The sequence below is a fragment of the Danio aesculapii genome, chromosome 13 (genome assembly GCF_903798145.1).
Source record: "Danio aesculapii chromosome 13, fDanAes4.1, whole genome shotgun sequence".
Lineage (NCBI taxonomy): Eukaryota > Metazoa > Chordata > Actinopteri > Cypriniformes > Danionidae > Danio > Danio aesculapii.
In genome coordinates, this window is record NC_079447.1 from 20,938,723 (window position 1) to 20,950,455 (window position 11,733).

The window sequence follows — 11,733 nt, forward strand, 5'->3', positions numbered from 1 at the left end:
GCTACTTCCATGTCAAAGCCCGAATCATCTCAGACTGGTTTCTTGAAGATGACAATGAGTTCACTGTACTCAATCAAATCTGCAGCAACTGTGTGATGCTATGTTTGTGTATATATGTATTTATTATTATTATTTATTTATTTATTCATTTATTTTATTAAATAAAACTTCAAAATTTTAACTCTTCAACCTTTTTTAATATAAGTAGTTTTTTGGAACCGTTTCAAAACTAAAATTTTGTTTTATTTCTGTTAAAATAAAAACACAGATCAGCAATTTTGTAATTATTCCTTTAAAAATTATTATTTTCTTTTATTATTAGCAGTTATTGGTTTCTCTCTCTCACACAAACACACACACATACACACAAATATATACAGGTATTGCTACTGTACATTTCCTTATTTTAGAGTAACTTAAAACTGGTAATGTCTGTTCTGTTTAGTAAGTGAAGTGCAATTCAAATGCATATTTATTCCACTCTTAACAGAGGAGACTGTACAACACAATACTGCAATCAAAAATTCTCATTAAGTGTACTTAGTCTCAGTCAATGAAGTGTCAGTCTTGTCCACCTATTTAGATTGAATATAGTCTTAGCTAGGCATGGGCAAACTTGATCCTCGAGGGCCAGTGTCCCTGCAGAGTTTTGCTCCAACACTAATCAAACACACCTGAACACCCTAATTAGTGTCTTTAAGATCACTAGAAAGCTACAAGCAGGTGTGTTTGATTAGGGTTGGAGCAAAACTATGCAGGGACACCGGATCGAGTTTGCCCATCCCTGGTCTTAGCCAACATGTGTCATGTAATAAACCTGGATTCCCAGAATTAATTAATTCCAGAAAACACAAGAACTATAACATAAAACATGATAACATAAGATCAGTTTCATTCAAATATAAATTATATACATATATAATTATATATAATGACACAAGCATTGTTAATGTTGCAGCATATCTACCAATCTGCCTGATGTTACTGTAGTTAGCCATTTAAATGCACAATACATGTAATGGTATAAACAGCTCCCCCCTGTGGATGTTAGCATGAGTATGTTTTAAAAGTTTGTCCAGAATAAAGGATGGGATAATCTGTAAGCTTTTATTTTCTCAGAGTTGGCAATTTTGAAATAATCATGGACACACGTCCATACGTAAAGTGTAAGATTTAGGTTGTGATGCCCACCATCACTTCACTGATGTCCCACAGTTTCTTGGCCACCTCTTCATCTGTGGCTTTAGCTAGCAACTGTTCCTCCTTGCAGTTAGCAAAGCATTTCCCCTGAACCCCCTCCACATCCTCAGAGCAGGCCAGATAGACAGACGTCTGCGCCCCCTCCTCAGGGGACTTGAAGAAGGCCCTTGATGCCAAGTTAAACAGAGGCTTCACCAGGAGCGGGATGTGGACATGTCTGCCCAGGTTAGTCCTCACGATTCCTGGGGTGAGAGCGTTTACTGTGACTCCCGTCTCTTCAAGTTTGTGCGAGAGCTCCAGCGTGAACAGAAGATTGGCTAGTTTACTCCGAGCGTATGAGAAAGCTTTGTCATAGCTCTGTTCACTGTTTAGGTCCTCAAAGTTTATATCACCATACTTGTAGAGCTTGGAGGAAACCACAATGATGCGGCTTGGGGCAGAGCGCTTGAGGAGGTCTAGCAGGAGGTTAGTGAGCAGGAAGTGACCCAGATGATTGACAGCAAACTGCATCTCGAAGCCGTCTTCTGATTTGGTGTAAGGACACTGGTAAATTCCTGCATTGTTAATCAGGATGTCGATTCTCGGCTCTTCCTGTTAGAAATACAAACAAATGCAAAGTTGAAGGTTTTGCAGTGTTTTAGAATGAATAAGAAGATAAATAAATCACGCATTTTATTCAGTTAATCAGTTTTTCAACAAAATTAAACCAATAAATGTAAAAATGTTAAGTAAATTAACTTCCTTTTTTAGTACAATATACTTTTATATATTTAAAAAAATACGTCATGATATTATCCTTGTTTTTTTTCTTGCCTATTAATGGAGTTTACGTCAACTTCATACTACTTAGTTACAATATATATATATATATATATATATATATATATATATATATATATATATATATATATATATATATATATACATTTAATGGCTTGAAACAGTTTGAATTATTTATGTACTAGTAGTTTATTTATTACTTTGGAATAAAGAGTCAATTAAATTACAGGAAAATGTATATTCTGTGGACACGAGAACTAACCGAGTTAGTGGTGCCATCTAACAGCAGTGTGTGGATCTGTCCCAACATTGAGGTACTAGGAATAAACCTATTAAATAAATATTACTTAAATGACTATTAAACTGCTCAGCATTTAAACTGATAAAACACAATTGTATGGTCAATATCAAATATTTATATAAAGAATATTATTATTTTTAGAATTATTATTTCTATTATTATTTAAACACAAACATAGTTGAAGTCAGAATTATTAGATTTTTTCTTTTTTAAATGTTTCCCAAATGATGTTTAACAGAGCAAGGACATTTTCACAGTATGTCTGATAATATTTTTTTCTTCTAGAGAAAGTTTTATTTTGGCTAGAATAAAAGCAGTTTTTAATTTTTTAAAAACCACTTCAAGGTCAAAATTATTAGCCCCTTTAAGCTATATATTTTCTTTCGCAAGTCTACAGAACAAACCATCATTATACAATACAATAACTTGCCTAATTACCCTAACCAGTTAACCTAGTTAAGCCTTTAAATGTCACTTTAAGCTGTAAAGAAGTGTCTTGAAAAATATCTAGTCAAATATTATTTACTGTCATCATGGCAAAGATAATAGAAATCAGTTATTAGAAATGAGTTATTAAAACTATGATGTTTAGAAATGTGTTGAAAAAATCTGCTCTCCGTTAAACAGAAATTAGGGGAAAATAAACAGGGGGGCTAATAAATCTTCAACTGTGTGTGTATGTATATACTTTTTTTGTGAATTTTTTTGAAAATGTATACCTATATATGTGCATGTTTCTCTCTTTTTTCCCCTCCCCAAATACATCCGAATGTTGGGTGGCTTTATAAAAGCCTGCATCTAACTGCTTGGACATCTTAACAAAATATTGTTCTAAATTTTATTTTTCTTGAGCAATAATAATGATAATGTTCTTGTATAGAAGAGCAACATGCATTTAGAAACTGAAATTTAAAAATAAACCTGTCATAAGTAGAAATTATTTACTCATGGATTCATCACGCCCTTTAGTCATGCGCGCACAGCCACGTGCACCTCCCAAACATCTCGCGCTTGCTGCACTTCAGAAACAAGCGCGTGACTCTCCTGCACTCTTTGTTGGTATAGAATAGAGCACTTGTTACTAGTTGAAAACAATACAGTAAAGCACCATAACGTCCGTACTCTTTGTTTTATACATATCCAAAAAGGACAAACAGACACCATGCTTGTTTTGGTGAGGTACCTTAGTTATCTCTTCGCAAAAATGGCGGATAGACTTTAGCGACGCCAGGTCCAAGAGTTTGATCACCAGTTCCCCTTGCTCTGGTCCGGCCTCCTGCTTGATTTCCTGGGCCGCTTTCTCTGCTCGTTCTCGGTCTCTACATGCCATGATCACCCGGGCCTGACGCCGCAGCAGCTCCATGGCCGTGGCTTTTCCAATGCCACTGTTCGCCCCTGTCACGATAACAGTTTTGCCCCGCAGCATGTCGACGCTTTCGTCCATATGTTTGTAACGGGGAGCAAACGCTTCACTGCTGATTCTTCTGGGGCCATCGACAACGTCCAGTACATCAGTAGGTTTGTAGGCGTAAACATTCACGCATGTGGGAAGCAGCTAGAATGTTTTTCAACTACATTAACCAGAAGTCATTGCCTGTCAAACCACGTGCATCTGTCGTACACGGATGACAGGGCTTGCAGTTGACTAATAACATAACAATAACATAACGATATTAATAATGATAACATTAATCTATCAAACTAAATTGACAATTATTTTAAAACTGAGCTAAAAAATCTAACGTTTGTTTCTTATACATTGTGCAGGTTCATTTTTGTTTGTTTGTAAACCACACGAACCTAAGTTTCGTGATGTCTTTTCAGTCCTTATACGTGTTTCAGAGCTAAAAACAGAACAGCTACATTCAGGCACAAATTAAACCACACACCACAGCAGTCATTTACTTCATGGTCATAAATGAACAAATCCATAATTTATCATTTTTTTAAATCCTAATTTTACACCTTATGGTAAACACAGACAATACATTCAAAATACAATAATCAGGTGATTATTCACATATTCTTTCAGTTTACACAAGGCAAATTTCTTATGAACACTGGTGGGGGCCACTTGTCCCTGAGAGAAAGAGCATGATGTGTAAAAGTACAACGATGAAAAGGTTCAAAACCAAATGTTTAAACATCGATTAAAATCTGCTATGTTTACACTGACGAGTAAAAGCTCATACTATAAATAAAATAGAAAATACATTCCCTGAGATGGTATTAAATATTACTCTTGTTTAAACATGCTAAAAACTAATGATCAAGGCTGGAAGATGTTTCCAATTGCACACGGTTGTCTTTAAAATGAAAAAGAAAGGGCTTTGTTTAACCCTTGTAGTGCTGATGTATTAGTGCAGTACATTATATACTAAGTCATTTTGAGCACCGTAGTTCTTCGTTTTTACACTCCAAGCAATCTATTTGAACAGATCAATGTTTAAAATACCACCTTGAGCAACAATAAATAAATACAATTAATTCTGACTTGCAGAGACTTTAATTTACGTGCATCACTTCCCAGCTCATAATTAATATACTATGTAAACCATTACATATTAGCTATTGTATAGACCATCTCAATGTGGCGATGTCACTGGCCCTTGAACATTTCCTGCTTGTTATTAAACTATTTCATAACTGTAACAAGAGGCAATTCAATCTTAACTTCATGTTAAACCAGCTATCATAACATTAATTATCAATATGTGGCTCTTTTTGGATTTTCAAAAGCGATAGAAATTCAAAATGTAAAACAGGAAATACGTTGGGACCATTGTTTTTGTTTACATCACTCAAAATGGTCTATAGATGAGTCTTAAGACACTGAATAGGTTTTGAGGTACAAATAAATGGGACTCTGGCATTTGATGATCATCAAACCATTTCATTTTTTCTCTGCATCACTCATTTCTATTCGTTTCCCCTTATTATACTTCTGTCCAATCCCATAGGGCACATGAGCAGCGATTGTCCCGAGCTCCTGGGCACCTTCAATGTGAAACATCTGATCGTCAAAGAAGATATGAGGCCTGATCTTCTGTAAAAGAGGCCCTTTAGGAGCCCCAGCCAAAAAGAGGGCCTCGTCCACCTCCAGGCCCCAGCTCCGTAAGGTCTTTAGGACGCGGGCCCCAGCACTAGCAGCACTTCGAGCTGTGACCAGGTAAGTACGAATGGGGCAGTTGATACGTTGGTTTTTTGCATAGAATTTGCGCTGGAGTTTTCCCAGTGCTTCCAGAAAACATTTAAGGGGACCCTAGAAGAGGATGATGAAACAGTAAATTAATGATGAAGACAATTTTACATGCAGCAAACTTGACAGAAAATGTATAAGGGTGTTATTATTAAGGATACATTTACAGTCAAGCCTAAAATTATTCAAACCCCCTGCCAAATTCTGACTTGGTGTCTTGATAAAATATTTTTACTTAAAGAAATTTTTTTCCCCAAAATGATGCCTCTAGTACATTGTCTTATTATCTTTTGGGAGAAGCCTGTGTCATTTCTGATAAAAAAAATGTTTCAGCTCAAAATACCCATCAGATAATTTATAGCCTCCTGAATATGCCCATTTTAGTGTCTTAGTACATTGTAGCTGTTTTTGTAGCCTGTGGCTCTAAATGAAAATGAGCTGCTTCTCCCTGCCCACCATTCCCACGTGTATGTCTGCTTCTCATCATCATGCGTTAAGTCAGATAAACAGCACAGTGACAGACTCCGATGATACAGCTCATTAGTCAATAATACCAAGTAAGTTTATTTCATGTATTTGTGATGAAGTTTATTCAAGCCATTTTGAAATGATGAGTCTCATACAAATGCTGTTTGCTGTACACACACACACGCACACGCACGCACACACACACATGTGCGTGTTTACTGACATTATATGGCTGTGGTGATTATAGCGTTTTTACTGTCTTTATTACCAACATGCTCCGTTTTAAAAATGTTTTAAACTTATAAAATCATCACACTCCTACGTTGAGGTGGACTTCAAAATCACTGGGATTTGGGTCCTTTTTTAACGTCAGAAAAAAAAGAGATTTGTTGGGTTTATATCACTCCAATATGACAGTGGACACACTATAAATACAGACAGTTCTGTCCAAACAGCTTCCCAAAAATGATTTTCATCAAAGGTGCCCTTTAAGTCAGAATTTGCTTGACTGCGTGTGAAAACAACCGAATGGAAAAGTTTTAATTTGTTTTTATTTTAATTTTGTTTTTCCCATAAAGACAAAAATCACTGGATAGCTTCCTATTCCCTCACAGTAAAGCCCCTAGACATCGGTCCATAGAGCGAACGCATGTTGTTACCATTTATAGTATCATTTTCTAGAACTTGCACGTTAAATCTAAAAGTTTGCATTTTCAGAGTGTTTTATTTCTTTGCATCTTTAGTTGCAAACTCATGTAAATGCACCCTAATAATAAACATTAGTAGTTTTTTTTAATGTTTACCTGAGCAAGAGGCTTGTTCTCAAACTCTTTTTCATGCTTAAAAAAGGTGTCCAGTCCATGTTCCTTCACAATAATCTCAGACTCGTCTGAAAACAAGACAGCATCTCCATCGAAGGCTACACGTAGTTGTGTGTCACTGAGCTCATTCTCACTGTTGCCGGTAAACATTGTGGCAGCGGCTATTCCTAAGAAATGGCCATATAAAGCAAATTTACCATGTCCTGGTTATTTAAAAGAAGACTTCATTGAAATTAAAATCCAATTTAAATGCTGTAAAAATCATGTACTTTTATTTATTTTCAAATACCTTCTTCGATAGCTTCTTGTACCTTCATTGAATCTTTGGACAGGTAGAGGTTGGTCATGTAGGCTTTCAGGTAACCAATTGGACTCTCTCCACCCGTCATGCAAAATCTTTCTATAGTTAGATCTGCAGAGAGAAAATAAAAAAGGCTCTATGAATGGGGAAACATCAGATTCTCCAATACTGTTTGTCAAGCTTATGATTAAATGTTATATTTGGAATAACCAGTGAAAATAAACAAGTGTCTCTCAAATTCCGTTTCATTTTCTCATTTGAATTAAACAAAAAACTGAATTATTTCAGGTTACCCAAGCTAATGAGCATGCATACTAGAAGGGAATGAGATTATGACACCCACCACCTTATGGCTGTTTCTGGAGGGTGTGATTATACATCATCCTGTCAATCAAACTATATAATAATAACTTGGTTAGCAAAGGTGTAGTTTGTTAGTTGTGTAGTTTGTTTGTTTAAAAGTTGAGATTTCAAGCTGAATATAGATACATTTCTCATGTCTGTGAGGAAAGTATTCACTGAGATTCCAGCACATTTCATTACCCAAAAGTATTCATAAGAATGAAGCTGCAAAAAATGTCATAACACACACCCAGACCGATCTTCTCCCCTTTACTAGAAGGTGGGGCTTCCTTCACTAGAGCTTCCATATTTACCAATGTATTTCCCCCCATTTAAAACTGTATGAGTGACATGGCTTTGCTTATACTATAATCTTTGAAAAAAGTTTAATGGGCTCTATGCACAGCTAGAGTTTTAAAGCTAACGATAAACGTCCGGTGAAAGCTTAATGTGACTATTTTCAATTTCACAAGTTTGTTTTTACAGCATCTAGCTAAAGCATTCAGTTAAATAGACTTAAGCATTCATTTAGTTGTTCAAGCGTAAAACGAGATTAAAGAACACTAACAATGTAACCACTAGCCGTCAGTAGCAACAGGCTAGCGCATAAATCCCATTAAAAATGGAAAATGGTGGGATGGTGTCGTGCGTTGGGGCGGAGGGGTGTTGCGGACAAATGCGAGCAGGGCTTGAGTTGCGGAAGAAAGTGAAAGGGAACAGCGGACGGGAGAAGGGCGGTTGAGAAAGGGGATCGGTAAAATGAGGTCCCGGATCAGATTTCAGAGGAGCCGGATCCGGCGTGTTCTGGCACAAATAAAGCCCTGGGTAATATACACTGTCATGTTTTAAAGACATGGCGGGGGGAAATGGAATTTATTGCAATGCTTCTTGTCCGATCTGAGTCCCACTTCATATCGTATATCTGGCTGAAATTTAAATGTCCATGTGCATATAGCCCTTTTTTATTTACTCAACAGTGCAGTTTGTCTTGTAGAACTTACACCATGTCTACATCGAATGTAACCATTGTTGCTTATGGAGTATAATCAGTCTCCACTGAATGCTATCTATATAAATATATACAATATAAAGCTAATAAAGGCTAAAAAAGTTGTTTAAAAATTAACTTTAATCGTTCATAAGAATTCAGATTTCTGCTAAGTCTGTGATAGAATTTCCTGTTTTCTGTTCATACCATAGTGGTTGATGCTGTTGATGAGACGAACTCCGACCTGGGCGTGATTATTAGTCATCAGCACAATGTCAAACAGCTCCTCGCTGTCTGGATATAGATCTCTTAAACGAGCATTTACGTTCATCAGGGCCTGTTGATTAGGAAAAAAAATGATAGTAACAACTCTTGAGGTGTGTAAGGATACTGTGATTTATGGTTGTTTAGTGCAGCATGCAATTTCAAACCTAAAGAGTGGGCAGGAAATAAACAATTCATACAGTTTGCAGCTGAGTATGCAATAATAGATTCCTGTCCTGCAATAAAAAAGACTAAAGTCCATCTATGAGCAGAAGAGGAGGCACACATTTGTTTTCCATCATGCTGTTTTATGAATTACCTTTGTGTCCTGCCTCAGTGATAATGCTTATGGTAAGGGACAGCAGATTAGGTTAGGTTAAGGTTAAGGACATGTTGTGGCATGAGTTGGTTTTAATGTTGGTTAAAGAGTAAGGTGAATTTTTTTTTTTTTTTAGGGTGAAAGGTTATAGATATTCCTACAATATAATAGAAGTGTAATGTAAATATACATACACAATAACTGCATTGTGTCAGGTGATTAAAAGTGGTAACCGAGGGGCCCTTAATGTTAAGTGGGTCCATTGAATAGTATGATGTAAAGATATCATGTAAATCTTTGTTATTTGTAAAACAAATAGTCACCTTTACTCATTCTGCGTTTCTCAAAGATAATCAGATTTAGTAGCCATTTCTAATCAATACCAAATGATCTTTCATGAGTAATTATAAACACCATGAGGTTCACTTGCAAGGTACTATTATGAACTCAACAGAGTTTCATGAAGTAAAAAAAATATGTTTTCATATAGGAGAAAACAAGTCTAGTATTTATTTACTTTTATTTCAAATAATATTTATTAAATAATTAGTTTAAAGAATCAGCATCTACTCCAAAACATTAGTTCAGACCATTAATTAAACCAAGCATTAAAAAAATTAATAATTTTTCGCTGTCATTTTTATCTGGATGATGTTGTTTTTTTACCCCATAAGTAAAACTGCTAAGTAGACAGTGGATTTTCAAATATTACCCTTACTTTACTTCAAATTTAAGTTTGTGGATTTGGTAATTTATTGATTTATATCTTTTATTTTAAATCACTATTGGAATAATTAATGAACAATGCTTTTAGAACCAAACACAGTAAAGATGTGTACTCCATTATAATCTAATATCCCTACCATTAGATTATAATGGAGTTCACTTCTTTATTGAGTTTTGGTTTAAAAGCATTGTTCATTTACTCCATTATAATATAATGTAAGGGTCCAGTTACATTACTAACTGCATCAGGTTTCTGACAGCTGATCATCACGAAGGCAGAGCTAGTGTTATGATCAGACAATAGTGATATCATAGTATCATAAATGCATTGTGTCATAAAATACCTGTTGTTACCTTAACGAAAGGGAATGAGACCCCAGGGGGAAAAGGCTGATCCTCGAGCTCTAGCTGGTGCGCGACGTACCTCTCCAGCCCCTCCTCCTCAAACACCTTCCTCTCCTTTATCATGTTAAACAGAGTGCGCGAGGACACTGCAATGGTCACAGCGTTGCTGGGTTTGGGCTGAAAACCAAAAGCATGCAAATGTTTACAACAGCTGTCGAAGACAACCGAGCTGATCTAACGTTATGAGATACCTGAATGTGTCATTTGCATAATGATGACACACCATCTATACCGAAAGGGCACTAAACGATGAGCTATAATGCACTCGTTTTTAATGTAGACAACTGTTAAATGTTTTCTAGATCATCTTGTCGACAGCGGTGTAGATGCTGTGTCGCTGTCATTGACAGTTTATACACAAACAGTCGCTTACCGGACGCGGCTTCTTGGTTGTTTTCGAGTTGTCAAATAATGCTTTGACAGCTGCCCAGTCTTTTTCTTCACTGCTGTCATAGTTGGGTTGTCCCGCTCTCTCAGATCCATCAGGGTTGCTCATGTTGTTGTTGTGACAGAGGGACGGGACTGGATTGTTATGTCCTGCGTCCCGTTGCTGCGGTGTACTGTTCCTCTCAGCATCATTACGACGTAGTGACGTCACAGAAGCAAGTGCCTTGCATGACGAATTACGTAATATTAATAAAAAGTATTTGTCAGGTTCTTTTTGAAAAGCACAATAGATAATAAGTAAAAACAAAATTTAAATAGCTTCTATTTCTCGTAGGTGTCGTTGTAAACGTCCTGTTCTTAAAAACACTACCTTATGCCATGTTGTTTCTACAGCTTAACACCTGTTTAACAACGTTGCGTCTTATTTGTATGTTATATGTCTGTTATATTTGCTAGAGTAAAATACTTTTAGATGAAAATATACCCCTATCCTGAGAATAAAGTTCAGCTTAAGTTACATATTTTGGTAAACTCCTTTCTTACCTTATCAAGGTAATCTTGTCCAAAGGAACTAAAAAAAAAAAAAATTAAAGAATTAAACAAACAGCGTTTTTTTTATTGGCATATAAAACGTCCAGGGCTCATATCATTAATAGCCTTCCAATACTGGGACATTTAGGAAATTATTTATTCATCATAATTTCACCATTAAATTATAATAAACTCATCTAAACTTTAAAATCAGCTTTTGCTTTAAATTTGTGCATTTTAAAGAAACAAGACCTGAAATTCTGACCAAAATTACCTTTCCTAAAATTTTAAATCACAATATAGAAGCAAATATGATGCTGTACATTTTTTTCATTCATTCATTCATTCATTCATTCATTCATTCATTCATTCATTTTAAAGGCTCCACTAATGTGGTATTGGGTCATCAAATAAGGTTTAATTGCTTTCAGCATAGGCCGTTTATAGTTCTCTTTTATAAATAAGTATCATTCATCTCCATATTGTTCTCCTGAAGAGTCTCTATGGACTTTTATGTCTATATTGCAGGACTTGTACCACGTAGTTACCAAGTAGGCATACAGTAAATTGGACAGTAAATCAGTTTAATTGAACTTCCACCAAGTACAGAACAAATGTTCTGACATACAATGTTCTGTATTATAACAGTACATATATTAAAACTGTTGTCTAAGAAAAAACTTTCTTTGGCCACTAAAATA

The 11,733-nt window shown here is 35.8% G+C and overlaps 2 protein-coding genes across 2 annotated transcripts; both read right to left on the minus strand.

Annotated features, from left to right (window-relative positions):
- Window positions 1-274: 274 nt before the first annotated feature.
- Window positions 275-3,847, minus strand: rdh14a (retinol dehydrogenase 14a). Its single transcript, XM_056471006.1, has 2 exons — window positions 3,465-3,847; window positions 275-1,791 (listed from the first exon to the last, which is right to left on the minus strand). The coding sequence occupies exons 1-2, from the start codon at window positions 3,723-3,725 to the stop codon at window positions 1,174-1,176; spliced, it is 879 nt and encodes a 292-aa protein (XP_056326981.1). The 5' UTR covers window positions 3,726-3,847; the 3' UTR covers window positions 275-1,173.
- A 321-nt stretch (window positions 3,848-4,168) lies between these two features.
- LOC130239702 (cytosolic 5'-nucleotidase 1A-like) lies at window positions 4,169-10,670 on the minus strand. The gene is made up of 6 exons (XM_056471005.1): window positions 10,488-10,670; window positions 10,064-10,231; window positions 8,608-8,737; window positions 7,059-7,181; window positions 6,752-6,936; window positions 4,169-5,543 (listed from the first exon to the last, which is right to left on the minus strand). Exons 1-6 carry the CDS (start codon window positions 10,608-10,610, stop codon window positions 5,175-5,177), a joined length of 1,098 nt encoding a protein of 365 aa, XP_056326980.1. The 5' UTR covers window positions 10,611-10,670; the 3' UTR covers window positions 4,169-5,174.
- Between the last annotated feature and the right edge of the window lie 1,063 nt (window positions 10,671-11,733).

Coding starts and splice junctions, on each gene's coding strand:
- LOC130239702 (XM_056471005.1), bottom strand. CDS start 10,610: ATGAGCAACCCTGATGGATCTGAGAGAGCGGGACAACCCAACTATGAC. Junction 7,182..8,607: donor CAACAGCATCAACCACTATG/GTATGAACAGAA, acceptor TTCTCTCTGCAG/ATCTAACTATAGAAAGATTT. Junction 6,937..7,058: donor ACAAGAAGCTATCGAAGAAG/GTATTTGAAAAT, acceptor GCCATTTCTTAG/GAATAGCCGCTGCCACAATG.
- rdh14a (XM_056471006.1), bottom strand. CDS start 3,725: ATGGACGAAAGCGTCGACATGCTGCGGGGCAAAACTGTTATCGTGACA. Junction 1,792..3,464: donor TTTGCGAAGAGATAACTAAG/GTACCTCACCAA, acceptor TATTTCTAACAG/GAAGAGCCGAGAATCGACAT.